The following is a 16,894-nucleotide window of genomic DNA, read 5'->3' as shown; positions in this document are numbered from 1 at the left end:
GACCACATTGAGTGTCTTTTTTCAGTGCAGAACACAGCAGAAAGATAGTAATGAAGCTATGACGGATTTCTTTTGACAATAAGAAACTAAGGGTATTTCAAGCTCTCAATCAACAGTCTGGCTTGTAGTGTGACTTTATTGAAATGAACTGCAAGATAGCAGCTCTCACTCAGTGCCTCATAAAAGAGATCACATGACTACAGCAAGCCAAAAGACATTGGCACAAATTAGCTTCTGTCCCAAATATTTCCTGTTGCCTACAAAACACACACACAGGAAAAATATAAGGATTAACACCTTCAGGGAATTACTCAAATTACTGAATATACACATAACTGTTCTCACATAACAGCAGTTAGTTATCCTCATTTCCTTACATATGTAATACTTAAGTTGAGCCAGTCTTTTAATGGTACATGATGCCATTGGCTGCCATCTGGATGAAGTTTCTTCCCTGTGTATGTCATTTTTAATTGCTATGATACCTGTGCTGTGGACCTCTGGATCTGATAGTTGATCTGTATACTGTACACGTGATGACTCCACACCTTCTTAAATCAGTTGCCTGCAGTTGAGGAATAGTTTCTCTAGGTGCACAGGTTACTGCAATTGTGATGGCCTATCTGGTCATTCATTTGCATCATGTATGATCAAGGTTGCAATTGTCCTGTGAAACTCCCAAGTTGTCACTTGTGCTGGGTCTTTGTTGAAGGTTCATACCCTGACTTGCTGTTCAGTTTGCATTTTTTGTGATTGTTTTGCATTCTTCTCAAGATGAAATTCAGCTTTCTGTGATAGGGTTGTCTTGATTCTTTCACACATACCTTCAGTAGCTATTTGGTGATTAGAGGAGTAGTATGCATGTAGAGTGAAATTAGCCTTTGTGCTGGACTACTTGTCTTGCCTTCAGTAAGTTTCTCTACTCTAGGATCATCTTGTATCCATGTGTGTGGATTGGCTTGATTTCTTTTTACTTCCTTTGGTGTTTTTCACTGCTGCCTCAGCCTTTCCATTTGATTGAGGATATGGTGTATTTGACATACAGTGTTGAATTTCCCAATCATTCATGAAATGGTTGAATATTTCACTTATGAATGGGGAGCCATTGATGTTTATCACAATGTCAGGATTGCTGAAATGGGTAAAATGCACTTTCGGCATTTGACAATCTCAGTACTGGTTGTTGAAGTCATTTGATCCAATTCCCCCTAGCAAAATAGTACTTCAAGGTGACAAGAAAGTGAACAAGTTTATTCCAGTTTCAGCCATGATCTATCTGGAATGTCAAGTGTCATCAGCTGCTCTCTAGGTTGTTTAGCTTGGTGTTTATTATAAACACTGCACAGGCCAATAAGGCCCTTGATTGCATTGCTCATTTTTGAACAGTAGATCATTTTGCTTGCTTTTGTTAGACTTGGCTCAATTCCTTGGTGACTTACATAGATACACTGTAGCATCTCTCCTCTCAACTCCTCAAGAACAATTGCACTATTTCCTTTGGACAATATACCATCTTGAGCTGTCAACTAATTTCCTTTTGCTCAACATACACTTACAACAAAAGATGTGTCCTGGATACTTTTAGGCCATCCATTTATCAGTATTTTCTGCAACGCTTTTAAGTTTGCATCTTATTCAGGGGTTCGTTTGATCTGAACAAGGTCCCAATCTGTTAGATTCAACATCTCTGCTCAGTCAATGAATTGGATCTGGAAGCTTTCATGCTCTATCATAGCATCCTTTATTTTCCTCATTTTGAGTGCTGCTCATGACACGTCTATGATGTATGTCAATTTCCATTACTTGTACGCCATGTCCAGATGTGTGCAAAATGATTCAGCTTCTTTGGATGAGAACATTGCTTATCCCATAATGGATATATCTTCTCCTTTCTATGGTGTCTTCAGCAGTATTTGCATCCTGCCCTTCGTCCATGATTGTTCTACAGTTTTGGGTTTGGAGTATCTATGAATATGATGCAAGGCCTGGTTGATTTTACCATGAACATGCTGTAGCTGCAAATTTACGTCCGCATTTCTGCACATGTTGATTGCTTTTCTAAGAGTAAGTTTCTCATCTCTCAGTGGATGTGATATTATTGTGGTGTAACTCCATTGTTAATGACATCATCTTTTAGTTGGTTAAATTCACAGGATTCTGTGAGATGAGTTATGAAGTCATATGTTGATCGACAGACAATTTTTCACTTTGGGCTCTAAAACTGGACATTTACGATTTTGTTAATTTTCTTTCTGGCTATGAAGGCCTCTGAGGCTCATGTACGGCAGTGACTTCCAGAAGTAGAAGTCAATGCTACAATCGCTGGTCATCATGTGTGTAACTTAGAGGGAATGTTGGTTCAAAGTGTTCCTTCAGGGCTTCCAAAATTTGATTGTAGCAGTATGTAGATTAGGCAGTGTTAGGCAGTGGTAGATAGAACCGTTCTGAGGAAGGGTCACTGGACCGGAAATGTTAACTTTGTTTTTTCCCTCACAGATGCTGCCAGACCTGTTGAGTTTCTCCAGCAACTTTGTTTTTGTTCCTGATTTACAGCATCTGCAGTTCTTTCGGTTTTTATTGAGCTTTCCTATGTTCATTTTTAGTATCTGTGCTTTTTTATAGCTCTTCAACAGTCAATCTCAGCTCTAAATCTGACACCATGTTTCAAGCTTTCAAGAGTTCTCAAGCTAAAGCTCTACCATGACTTTGTTGAAACTTGCTGCAACATGGCAGCCCCCAGTCAATGCCTCATGTTAGATGTCACATGACTCCCACAAACAAGGAGGCAAATCATTACATATTGCACTTGTATCCCAAACTAAGGACAGAGAAACACGATCACATACTTTTTGGAATTCCTAAATTTTTTTGAGGGCGCGAGTAGTTTGAAAGGATGCTCCAAGTGCAGCTCAATGAGTCTACACATTATGTAATTGAGTTAAAAGATGGCACTGAAGACATAAAAACTAATTAGTCAAATGAGGCACAATAAAGATTGCACATTAGATGATGTGTTACAGCTGCACGTCCTGAGGGGCCTTGACATGCTGATCCCTCTGAATCAATGCACAATTTAAGTGTGACTTTTAATTATCCTCTTGTGGGAGAATCTGTAACTAAGAGTCAGGGTTTAGAAATAAGAGGTTGCCATTTAAGATAGAGCGGAGGAGAATTAACTCATCAAAAGCCATGAGTCTATAGGACCCTCTTCTTCAAAAAGCTTTGGGAGCAGAGTCTTTAAATATTTTTTAGGCAGTGGTAGATAGATTCTTCATAAGTAGGGGACAAAAATTTACCAGGGATAGTCATGACTTTGGATTAATCAGATCTGAAATAAACTTATTGAATGATGGAGCAGGTTTAACGGTCTGTGGGTCTACTCCTGCTCCTAAGTCGTATGTTCATGTGGGAATTGGTAGGCACCTCAGTGATCCATGGCAACAACATCTGCAGTGATTGTCTGAAGCTTGAGGAACTTGGGCTCAGAGTTGATGAGCAAGAATCTGAGCTTAATGCACTGTAATGGATCAGGGAGGGTAAAAGTTATCTGGACACTTTTTTCCATGAAACAGACACAATACTTAATATGGCATCTTCTGACTTGTTGTTAGGGACAAGGGGGATGGCTGTGAATGGGGCAGGCACATGGACTGAGAAAGTCACAACAGAGGAGCTTCAGCCCCTGTTGTTCAATAGATTGTTTAAGAGATTCAATATTTCTGTAGCTTGTGTGCACAAGAGCAGGATTTACAATGTGAATGAGCAGACTGATCATGGCGCTATAGTGAAGCCAGATATTCAAGTGGGACAGTTGTTGGAGGAAACTGTATTTTAATGGGGAAATGTATGGGGTTCTTTGCAGGCAAGAGGGAGAGTGCTGAATGTTGTGTTGCTCGCTTAGTGACCAGCTTAAGAACATACCTTTCAGGAAAGATAGGAACTTGGAAGGGAAGGAGGACCCAGTTTTCATGGTACATGAGTTCACCAAAAACAGATGCAGAAGTAATAATGATGTTCTGCTGAACGAATATGAATAGCTCGGGATGAAATGAAATGAAATACAATCTGAGCCATGATCAAATAAGAAAATTGGAGAATTGAATGTGTAGCATGGGAGAAATGGTTTTCAATTCATGGAACATTGCACCATGGCACATGGGGAAGAAGGAGCTGTACACTGGGACAGTCTTCACCTGACCAGCACTGGAACCAGTGTCCTGGTGAGTTGTACAACTAGAGCATAGTGAGGGCTTAATACTAAATTGTGGAGGAGGAGGAGATTTGGAAAGTTTAGGAGAAAGGGCAATGCAGTAGTAGAGGGTACCGATCTGGATAATCGCAATCAGAATATAATAGATTTAGAGACAGGTCTTAATGATGACTTACAAAATTACAAATATTTGGAACACCATTATTTTGCCAAAGTAAAGTGACATTATTTAACTATTCCATGCATTGACAAAGCGCTATGGTTCTTATAAATTAGTAATGAGTGATTACTTACTGTCATGCATTGCTTTGGCCTTCCATGCGAAATTGCAAACAAATTAGATGTTGACATCTTAACCTGATGTGCAAATTTTTCAATCTCTGAAACTTCATCTTTGCCAAAAGAACAAAGAAAAAAGAATCTTAAAAGTGCATGAGACTTTTCATAACCATGTTAAGAAATAAATCAATAATTTTTATTGTGAAGAATTTTATTACATACCATCTAAAGTAAAGATGAAGACAATAGTATCATTCTTGTGGATTGTGGGAAGAATATTCTTTCTAAAATCGTCATGTGAGATGGAAAATTCTGGTCCCTTTTTTAAAAACAAAAAGCAGTTAACACATTTGATTAGAAATTGTGAACAATTCAGATAAAGCAAAATACCTTAATATCCATAAAAGTCTCACTTGTAAATTTACAGAGTGTTATGAGGAAATTGGCCTTTTGATAGGTTGATATAAATAAAGTACCATAATGGCAATATTATGAAGTAGCAATACAGGGAGCTGAACTAATGATTCAAAGAAATGTGTGCAAATGTGTCTGCGGCAGCTAGGGAATTTCAGATCAGCTAATTAATCAGATAAATGTGAAATGAAAAAAAAACACATTTCAGTAATGGTGTCTGTGAAATGCCTGGGTTGGATTCTTTTTCTTTCATGTCCTTTAGAAAAGGAGATCAGGTATTCTTTGCTGGTCTGGTCAACATGTGACTTCAGACCCTCAGAAATTTGTGGATTGTTTCTTTGACCCACTTAAATATCCCAGAAAGTCATGCAGTTACATAAAACCTGCAATAAGATTCTTTGGTACGAATAAAAAATACAGCCATGCTTGGACTGATCTGGAAAGAGATCAAGGATGGAGATTGTTACACACGAAGCTAGAGGAATGCAGCCTCTCTAATCATACCATTCACTGGCCACAATATAAGCTTAAACACTTTATCTAGTTACCAGCATGGACAAACATATACTTTATCTGTATTAGATTTAAAATACAAAGATCCATCCACCATGTTTCTTTATTAAAAATCAAAATGATTGATTTATCTCAAAAATAAGAATTAATCAAAAATATGAATTTAATTAACATACAACTTGAAATATGGAAGGAAAAATTACAGATAATTAAACGAGCAGGAAGTTCTATTAAAGGCTGATATGAGTTGGATAGAATGGGAGTAAGGTCACGTGGAGTTCAAAAAGACCACCATAATCCAGGATGATTCAATTGTCTTTTTCTCCATTATTTATTAAAAGATCTGCATTTTTGTAATTCCTGGCTGTCATACAGAAGACAGTACTTCAGGCCTAGCTATACTCCATAGGCAAGCTGTCCCATTCAGCCCCAACATGGACATCCACAGGTATGTTCTTCCACATAAAAGAGGACATGTAAATCCCAACCAAATATCATCCCCTCAGTCCACTCTCAATCATCAGTAGCATGAGTGCTGCTAAGTGACGCTTACTCAGTGATAATCCATTCAGTTTGGGTCCAGTTAAGACCTCTGAGCTCCTGACTTCATTGTAACCTTGGACCAAACATGGACCAAAGAGCTGAACTCAAGAAATGAGGTGACAGTGATATCAAGGCAAAATTTGACTGAATATGTCATTAGAGAGCCCTATCAAAACATAGATCAACATGAATCAGGGGAAATTTCTTCACTGGTTGTAGTCATGCTGGTTTTCTGTGCTTGGACACTTCAACCAGTTTATGGTTTAAAAACACTTTACACAAGCACTCTTGTTGGCGAGGTGACCAAAGGGACACAGATTTTGGTTTGCGGTTCAACTTGATTTTATTAACAAAATATTGCTTATTAAAAATATAGTGTGAGCACTTCCCAAATTCCTTCAATATTTACCCTTTATCTAGTTCTATGCATCTGAGAAAGGATATTACCTGCAACAATCTACATGTTTGTGCTGGGCCATTGGAATTCCTTCCTCTTAAACATAGGGCTAGCTCTCTTCCACGAAGTTGGGTTTCACAGGTCAGGGCAGATCTTCTCCTGTGTCTTCTTGGGTTGCTTGTAATGTCTTCCACAACAAGACTTGCTGTGAGTCTTCACTGAGGCATGGCTTTGAGGTGTGTGTTTTTATCTCCCCAATTGCCCTGGACCTTCCAGAATAGTCTGTGATCTTCAGCCAATGGGTCAGGAGCTGGATTCAAAGCATTCAATGTGTTCACACCAACACCCTTCACTGTTGCCATGCCAGAAAGCGTAAAGCGCTCATCCTCAGGCGCTGGCTGGAAGTCAAGGTGTTAGAAAGACTGGTCGATATTTCTCCAATACACAACCCTTGAGCTGGTTGTAAATGGCTCTGCCTGAAACTTTGTGAAAACTTTGATCTTGTTTTCCACTGTTCTCTGTAGCTGATACTAGCTAGCTGCTTATAATTTAGATTAGTCAATTTTCTATCCTCTGGCTCAATTCAGAATGTCCAACTTGGAGCACTTGGTTGCCTCACCACACCTACCTAGTCAAAATTCAGATTGATATGGTTCTTGGAGCTTCATTGTCTTGGTCTGAGGATATAAATGTGGAATATCATCAGGGTGGATATTTTCCCGACCTGTTCAGAGATGTTATTACACACCTCTGAGGCATATGGGGCTTGAACACAGGCTTCTTGGTTCAGAGATAGATCCATAGGTGGATTCCTAGACCCAACCATCTTTTTTTGCTCCATATGTACCTTCCCTTCCAACAGAAGGTCAGAGATGGAGTCATTAATAATAATTGTGCAATGTTCCTCACCATTGTCAATTTCTCATACTGAAACAATCTGTCCATTTAGAGCAAGACCTGAGAATGTCCAGGCTTGGGCTGATAAATGACAAGTAAAATATGCACTAAACAATTGCCAGACAATGACAGTCTCCAACTAGGGAGAATCTAAACAATCCCCCCTGGCATTAAATGGTACTATCATGATTGAATCCTCCATGATCAATATCTTGAGGGTTATAATTAACCAGAAACTGAACTAAGCAAGCCAGATAAATACTGTAGTAACACTGTGATGTTGATTGTGAGGGACACTCCTCAGGAGGTCAGTGAGGAAACCTGCTGGTTTTGCTGGGAGATCTTCTAATGGTGCTGGAAAATTGTGCCAGTCTCAAACACTTTAATTCTGTTACAATCTGCAACTGCCAAGGCAGTGTCTGAACCATGTACACACAATTGTTTCTTCTGAGATGTCAGCAGCTATGCTCAGTCAATCAATCATACATTTTGGTGGATTCATGATGAAAGTTGGAGTGCTGGGAACCCTTTCAAAGGGTGTACCAAAAGGTCATGAATCCGTGGAATTCACTACCTCTATGTGTGATGGATGCTGGGACATGGAATAAATTTAAGGAGGAAATAAATAAAGTTTAATGGAAACCGAGCAGGACAGTGGAGTTGAGGCCGAGATGAGATCAACCATCATCATATCAAATGGTGCAGCAGGCTTGAGAGGGTGAATTGCTTACTCCTGCTCTCAGTTCTTATGTTCTATGTCCAATTCCAGATGCTTAGAAACTCCAGGTTGATATACAAGTAGAACAGGTATAGAACGTTCCACTTTCAAAGCTGCTGTCATTGGAATGAAATACTAGAAATCTACAGCAGTGTTCAAAAATAAGCAAGGAATTCTCCCAGTATCCTAGACAACATTTATCCCACTAACTATGTCAGTAAACATCTAATAATTGAGTACATAATCACATTGCAGTTTTCTTTGATGTAACTGCACTTCAGGATTAGTCATAGCATGTAAATCATTGTAAGACACTCTGTGATCTTGAAAATGCATTTTTAAAAACATTTTTAACATTTATCTATATTTCAGATATTACAACAATTTTGCTTATATTGTTAGATGTACATTTGTATTCATCATATTATAATACAGCAATGATCTATTAGTAATTATGGATATAATTCTCCAACAGGCTAAATTTTAATTGCAGCTTTTAAAATCACTGTAATCAAGATAAAATGCTGTAAATAATTCCCTCCCTAATTGGCATTACGGGTGTACCTACAGAACATGTACTGCAGCGGTTTAAGAAGCTCACCATCAACTTCTCAAGGGCAACTATGGATGGACAATAAATGTTGGCCAGCCATTCCACAAGTGAATACAAAAAAAAGTTGCAAATTGATTGTGATTGAATTAGCTTTCCAGTGAGCAACTAGTGCTGCAAACAGTCATACTGACATGGTACCAGATTCAGATAGATACAATACTGGGGGAATGAGAACACCTGGCTTTCAGCGAAATAAATTGTAGGAAGGCAGGGATTCCAATAATTGACTTCTATTCCTACAAACATCAATTAAAATTTAACTTGCTGGCTTATTACATTGCTATTGCACTAGCAAATCTAGTTGGACAATGCACAGCATACCACCATGGTTACAGTTGTGCCTTAAAATGCCAATTCAGATCTTAGTTACAACTTAGGATGGTAATTTGCATATTAAAAGAATTTACTACTGGATTCCTTTAAAAAGGCTTGTGATTGGAGTGTTGATAATAATGGGGCAGTATGTCTGCTGGCCCATGTTTTGTCTGTTCCTACTGCATAAACATCTCTTTGGCTAAATTAAAACAGGCCCCATTGACTTCACAATTTGAAATATGATCAGTAAAATTCAGAGACCTACCAGTGTTGACATATCTCCATCATTGTTTGCCAAGTCTTTAAAACTAATGTCTACAAAACCACGTATGTGACTGAAATCTGCAATAAAATTGAATATGACAGCCAGAATTATGCATTAAAAAAGGTTTTGCAGTCATTTACCTGTGAACAATGACATTTTATTTTCTAATACATTAAATGAGATAACAGAGGAAATGGTCATTCAGACCATTCTCTATGTGCTGGCTCTTTGAGAGAGCTGACAATTAGTCCCACTCTCCTCTTTTCCCATAAGCCTATTGAAGGTTAAAATTCAATTCACTTCTAAAATCCTTTCAAGTAGTGTTTTCCAGATCAAAACAACAAGCTATATCCAAAGAAGCTCCTAAGTCCTAGGTTTTTTGCCACTCACCTTAAATCTATGTCCTTTGGTGACTAACACATTTGACACTCATGTGATTTGTGAAGTTCATTTCCAGTGTTAGAGGTTAAGGCAGAAACATTATCGTTATTCAGCATTAGATTAGGCAGTTGATGACCAAAAAGGGATAAGGCATATAGCAGATAAATGTGATTCAACTTATTTTATAGAACAATGTTGAAGCAGTTATCTATCCAAAGGGGCTGCTCACAGTCTTTACAAAGGTCTATTATCGTGCACAATAAATCTCTTGGGCAAGTAATAGACACAGTCTTCTCTTGTGCAACAGAGGGTATGTGAAGTGGAGGATCAAAGAACCACATGAACATCACCACAAGTAGATTTGTCTTGACATGAAGAGCACTTTGGAGAGTGTGACAGCCCAGGAGGTACTTACAGCATCATCTCATTAAGAGAAGGTACTTAGGGACATTGCAGATTTTAGAATGGCAACATTAACTTCCATGGAAAGCTTGAGGATCTTAGCACAGAGTTTTGGGACTCAGTGGAACTTTTTGTCATGTTTTCTCCAGGACCAAAAGAGCCCATGTCCAGCATTAGTAGATTGTAGAGGATAGTCACAGAAGGTACTATTTTGATGGTAGCAAGAATGTCACTGCACTAACCGTATGACTTCCAAAATGAGTTTCGGAGAGATCTTCTAGACTTTACCTAGCACATAGTGAATATGTAAATGATAACATGCAAGAAATAGGTTCTGTAGAGATATCAACAATATTGTATTGAGATTTTTTGTATTCATTCATCGTTTTATAATCCCATTTGATGGTACTACTGGACAAGTCAGATCCCGGAATGAAACCTGGCTTGATAGATCATATGTTTATTTTTTGCAGTAGACTAATCTGGTGTTACTTCACTGAAACATATTCATTCAAGCATGCAGACATCAACCATTCATAATTCAGGTGGCCTAAACATTCTCAGTTCTAACAACTTGAAGATTCAAATTTTTTCTTGGCTTTTATGTTCCACAAGCTAGAAACAGTTCTATCATCTGAACTGAGCTCTGTGTTTTTCTAAATGAAAGGTTTGAGCCTTCTGTGCTGAAATCAAAACTAAACCAGCTGTCTTAACGTACATATTCTGCCTGTCACAGACCCAACAGTTTAAAATTTTACCCATGAACATTTCTCCCAGACATTGACTGTAATATCATGCTTTCTTGGAAATGATGCACTTAGCTCACTGCCCATATGTCGTATAGTCACAGAGGTCTACAGCTTAGAAAAAGGCCCTTTGGTCCATTGAGTCTGCACCAGTCGGAAACAAGCACCTAACTGTTCTGATCTCATTATGAATTTGTTTATTAACTGCTTAAAAAGATGTTCACAGACTAATCCATATCCATTTACCTCTGTTTTTAAATCCAAAAATTTGATTAATATAATACCACCTTTCCTAGAGTTACTTATGCAAATAAAGCTACTGAATATTTGATAGCATCTCTCTGTTGAATGTTTTGCTGGATCCATGAGCTGAAGGCATGACCGAATAGGCCATCTGTCACCTATACCACACACTGACATACTGTTCCAGCCTGCTGTGACTCATCTCACAAGAAGTTGTTTCAAAACGACCAGGTACATTATAATTTCGCACTGACTCTTTCACAACCACTACAAGAACTATGTCACTGATGGAGAGTTTATCTGGGAACAAACAACTGTCAAATCTCAGTCATTTTTTTGAAGTTGGCAGAAGCACGGTAATCTTATTTCCGCACTACTTCCTCGATGACAACGGCATGGTCAGAGTTCCATGTTGTTTGCCAACCAATCAGCACCCTAATGATTACATCAATCCATTGTTTTACATGTATTTCTGAAGCATAAATTGCTGTGGTTATTTGAAATTTGGCATTCTTGCATTTGTCTTGATGTGTAAAATATGAAAAGCTTTGACAAAATATGTCTCTTTCAGAAATAGTAAAAAAAACTGTTTTGGATTGGATTATAAATCAGGTAGTGACTCCTCTACTACAAATCTCACTGTCACTATTGTAATTGAGTTTTAGGTCAATCCTATCCATTTTAAGATTTCCTAACTGCCATTTTATTGGGTTGATTATGCAAAGCACTTAGAAAACCTATATTGAACTTCATGTATGAGCTTTCCACTCCAACTCTGATGAACCATAACTTTTACTGTAATGTGCATTGCTTATGTCTTTACTTGAACAGAGAAACCAGATAAAATCCCTTTCCACTAATACATGTTTTTGCTATGCCCGAAAGGACATCTGATAGAGAAGGATAATACTTTAAATTGTACAGCTAGATCTTGCAATTAAGTTGTTACTTTTCTAAGTGACGTTCGCATAAAATTGAACTCCATTTACCTGCTCCAAATGTTGGTACGCATTCACTTGCATCAATGATTCCCATAATTCCAAGTGACTTCCATCCAATGTAGTATATATTGCCATTCTGTTGTAAGCTAGAAAGAAAATCAAAGCGATAACATGTGTTGTTTTCAATACATAAAATCAGTATGTGATAATTACTTACTGAGTTCAATTATGTTGGATAAGTGTTCTTCAAACATTTCTGGGAAGAAGATTCCTGTAAACAATGCATTGAGAGATTACCTTTACCGGCATCCAATGTCAGAACTCACTATCCAAAGTAAGTAAATGCATCAGTGAATAAAATGTTTACTATTCACAGATGGCAATGGGGATTAATATTGTCACCTTTCAGCAAATATTCAGAGATTTGGCATCTGGCAAGAAATACATATCTTTGGGAGGCAGTGGTATATAAGAGTCAAATTTGAAACTTACACTATAGGTCTATTCTATAGCTTAAAGAATAAAACTGCATCTACACTTGAAGCATTTTAATGGACAATTGGATCATGCATAAGGTTGTACAGTGTTTTTGATATATAGTCACAGTTCTAAAGACAAATCAAATAACTAATTTTGCACATTCCAATATCTCACAAGCAGCAGGAGAATGAACAGCCACATAACTTGTTTTTGATTATATTAGTCAAGAAAGGATTAATGGCTCGGACACATGTAAACATACTCAAGTTGTTTGAAAAGTGCTACTAGTTAACTTGTAACCATCTAGGCAGGCAGATCATACTTAGGTTTAATTTTCATCTCAGTGGAAGTGTTACATTATTATCACTTCCAAACATGTAGCAAACTCTTACTATTGCAATGAAACAGCTAAATGGTTTATAATAAATTAATTTTAAAAAAACCAAAGTCAGATTAAAGAGTTAATTTCCACTTGTTTTCCTCCTCCCATCCACCACACCTTCAAGAGAAAATGTGCAAAAATCCAAAAATGTATTTATCCCTGTTTAAGTCCAATCCTTACATTGTGTGCCATTTTAAAACACTCAAATAGCTAAATATGCTTAGGGCCGCTTAGAAGTATGACATGTTTCTTGCACTTGGCTGATTGTAGTCATTGCGTCTGACTGCTGAAAGTAGCTTCAGTGGCACAGAACAAAGAAACATTTTAAAGCATTCGGTATTCGGTTCACTCTAAATGTAACCTTTCCTAATTCTTAAAAGAAAATTGCTTGAGTTTTGCTGAAAAAAAGCAACTTGTTGAAGCTTTCATCTTGTATTCATCAGGATACTTGAAAGAAAACTAATGCAAAACCAACGACAGCACGGTGGCTTATTGGTTAGCACTGCACTCACATTGCCAGGGACCTGGGTTCAATTTCAGATTTGGGTGACTGTGTGGAGTTTGCATGCTCTCCTTATGTCTGCATGGGTTTCCTCCAGGTGCTCCGGTTTCCTCCCACAGTCCAAATGTGGGCAGTTTAGGTGGATTGGCCATGCTAAATTACCCAATAGTGTCCAAGGATGTGCAGGCCAGGTGGATTAGCCATGGGAATTGTGGGAATAGGGTCAGGGTCCAGGTCTGACCAGGATGCTCTTCAGAGGGTTGGTGCAGAGGTGATGGGCTGACTGGTCTCTTTCTGCACTGTAGGGATTCTATAATTCAATGGCAACATTACCTGACCTCCATAATAAGGAGAACAGAACGGTTGAGGAATGGTAACCCACTACCATTTTTTAAAACTCATTTGTGGGATGTGGGCGTCACTGGCTGGCCAGCATTTATTGCCCATCCCTAGGTGCCCTTGAGAAGGTGATGCTGAGCTGCCTTCTTGAACTACTGCAGTCCACCTGCGGTGGGTTGGCCCACAATGCCATTAAGGAGGGAATTCCAGGATTTTGATCCAGTGACAGTGAAGGAACAGTGACATGTTTCCAAGTCAGGATGGTAAGCGGCTTGGAGGGGTACTTGAAGGTGGTGGTGTTCCCATGTATCTGCTGCTCTTGCCCTTCCAGATGGAAATGGTCAAGTGTTTGGAAGATGCTATCTGAGGATCTTTGATGAATTGCTGCAGTGAATCTTGTAGATAGTACACACTGCTGCTACTGACCATCGGTGGTGGAGTGTGTGGATGCTTGTGGATGTAGTGCCATCAAACAGGCTGCTTTGTCCTGAATGGTGTCAAGCTTCTTCAGTGTTGTTGGAGCTGCACTCATTTGTCACACTCCTGACTTGCCTTGTAGATGGTAGATAGGCTTTGGGGAATCAGGAATTGAATTACTCGCCACAGTATCCTTAGCCTCTGACCTGCTCTTGTAGCCATGTGTTTATGTGGTGAGTCCAGTTGAGTTTCTGGTTAATGATAACCCCAGGGATGTTGATAGTGGGGGATTCAGTGATGATAACACCATTGAATGTCAAGAGGCAGTGGTTAGATTGTCTCTTATTGGTGATGGTCATAGCCTAGCATTTGAGTGGCGCAAATGTTACTTGCAACTTGTCAGCCCAAGCCTGGATATTGTCCAGATCTTGTTGCATTTCAACACGGACTGCTTCGGTATCTGGGAGTCGTGAATGGTGCTGAACATTGTACAATCATTGGCGACCATGAAGATGGTAGTACCTAGGACACTACCCTGAAGAACTCCTGCAGAGATGTCCTGGAGCTGAGATGACTGACCTCCAACAACCACAACCATCTTCCTATGTGTCAGGTATGACTCCAACCATCTGAGAGTTTATCCCCTGACATCCCTTGATTCCAGTTTTGCTAGGACTCCTTGATGCCACACTTGGTCGAATGCAGCCTTGATGTCAAGGGAAGTCACTCTCACCTCACTCTTGGAATTCAGCTCTCTTGTCCATTTATGAAACCTTCTACTTTCATTATGGCAACAGTGATTGTAAAATCTTCTCTCCACAGATGGTGCCATATCTTTTCAATATTCTAGCGTTTTCATTTATGTATTCCAAGACTTACCTTCAGTAAGTTTCTAGTCGGATTTAAAGACAGCTGTAATAAAACAATGTTGGTGAGCCATGTTGTCAGTGCTGACTGATAGAGGAGAAACAAAATAATGAGCTTCATTAAGTAAAACTTGCCACAAATGTTGTAGAATATTAGAAAATGAATGAAAAACACAATAAGCGCTTGTGGACTCGCACCCTTCTTGTTTTCAGTTTTGTTGGTACAGGCTCTGTTCTATGTGCAAAGTAAAAAGTGTATAATTTCTCAACAGCCACTGGGTGGCAGTCAATGCTTTCAATTAAAGTTAATTAATTATTGTGTTAAAGCATTCTTATTAACTCTAAGAATCCCTAACTAATCAGATTAGCAGTACCCTTATGTTGACCTAACTTCTTGAGTCTTACAGTTGGTTAGGTGGAACAGTTCTCAGAGCTAACTTGCATGCCTTTCTTGCAGCCTGAAAAACTGAATATTTATTGTATTACCTGAATCAGATCAGAGGTAGAATTTGTTCAATAACACTCCTGGATTATGTTCAAGTCTGCACGGATACCTGCCCTTCAAGAATGACCACTGCAGCTGGTCACACCATTTATCCTATGAGCCTGCTGCAATTTAATTGCTTGGGGAGATTATAGATGTTCTTTACTGTTAACATATGGCCAAGTTACTTACTGTGATTAACTTTTTTTTCTAGTTGCTGTAAAGGAAAGGGAACTGTATGTTTAATTTAGGTATTGTTACTTACCACAGGCAAAGGAACTATGACACACTGACAATTTAAACTGGTACCTAGGTTTGCAGAGCTCCAAATCAATTGTTCTCTCCTGCTGTCTTCTGTACATAGTTATGTTTAATGGTTTCAGTTTCTGTTCATTCAGGGGAGTGTTAATCTTATTTTACTACAGAGGCCGTACCTTGCACCAGCCTGTTTCACCAAAGCAGCAATCTTTTCACTATGAGTGTAGGTGATTATCCAAGCTTTTTCATAACTTGTCAGCAAATCCAGCAGACACCTGTGAATTTCCAAACAACCAAACTCATTCTTATTCATCTGAAAAGGATTGTATTATTTGAATTTTACTTTTCTAACAAAATATGCATAGTTTCATATCCAAGCCCATCTGGACCTTGTGCAATTATCTCAGTAATGTTATGTACTTTGAGATATTTTTCTTATCCATCAGTTCAGAGATAGTATTACACACCTCTGGGGCCATTGGGACTTGAACCTGGGCCTCTTGAAGATTTATGAAACCAACTGCATTTCCACCATTATTATATTTTGTATGGCCAAGCTGATCAGTATTTTTGTTACTTGTTAAATAACCAGACCACATTATCAAATGCAATGTTATGCCATTATGCTAATTTCAATAGTAGCAGCTTTGTAATCACAATATTTACAAGGCAGTCAACAGAAACTCACATTATAGTCCAACAATAGTTGTGTTACTGGACTATTAATCCAGTGATCTGGATTATGATCCAGTGTTAGGAGGTCAAAACAAAGGAACCATTGAAACTCTAAATCCATCCAGTTTGATAAATCTTGAATAAAGATCTAGTATCAGTAAAGATAACCATACAACTAGTGAATTATTATACAAATCTATTTGATTCATACATGTCCTTTCTAGAAGAAAATCTGCTGTATTTAACAGCCCGACCTATATCTGACTTCAGAACCTTATTAATGTAGTTGCTTCATAAATTCCATTCAAAATGATCTTGAAAAGATACTCAGCTGTTAACAAGACAATTTATCAGCACTTCTCAAGGGCAATCAGAGATGAGCAACAAGCACTAGCATAATAACAATACTCGCATCCCATGAATGAAGATAACATACATCATTGGCCCAACAGAATGTATCCTGCAAGCAAAAACAGAAATTACTGGAAGAGAAAACAGCATTAGTGTTTTGAGTCCAGTGACCTTCTTCAGAACACTGAACACGTCTAATGATATAACAAGGTGTACAGCTGGATGAACACAGCAGGCCAAGCAGCATCACAGGAGCAGGAAGG

At 38.5% G+C, this 16,894-nt stretch overlaps 1 protein-coding gene across 1 annotated transcript in view; it reads right to left on the bottom strand.

The window, feature by feature from the left end:
* Positions 1–16,894, bottom strand: part of gckr (glucokinase (hexokinase 4) regulator) — a 59,510-nt gene that overhangs the window by 10,208 nt on the left and 32,408 nt on the right. Inside the window, exons 11-15 of the mRNA XM_020519366.2 lie at positions 15,782–15,880; positions 11,926–12,023; positions 9,165–9,241; positions 4,712–4,808; positions 4,505–4,602 (exon numbers count right to left, since the gene is read on the bottom strand). Of these exons, the coding sequence (XP_020374955.1) occupies positions 4,505–4,602; positions 4,712–4,808; positions 9,165–9,241; positions 11,926–12,023; positions 15,782–15,880 (469 nt within the window). The remainder of the gene's footprint in view (positions 1–4,504; positions 4,603–4,711; positions 4,809–9,164; positions 9,242–11,925; positions 12,024–15,781; positions 15,881–16,894) is intronic.

The sequence above is a fragment of the Rhincodon typus genome, chromosome 5 (genome assembly GCF_021869965.1).
Source record: "Rhincodon typus isolate 14 chromosome 5, sRhiTyp1.1, whole genome shotgun sequence".
Classification (NCBI taxonomy): Eukaryota; Metazoa; Chordata; class Chondrichthyes; order Orectolobiformes; family Rhincodontidae; genus Rhincodon; species Rhincodon typus.
This window is presented reverse-complemented; position numbering and strand designations above follow the sequence as displayed.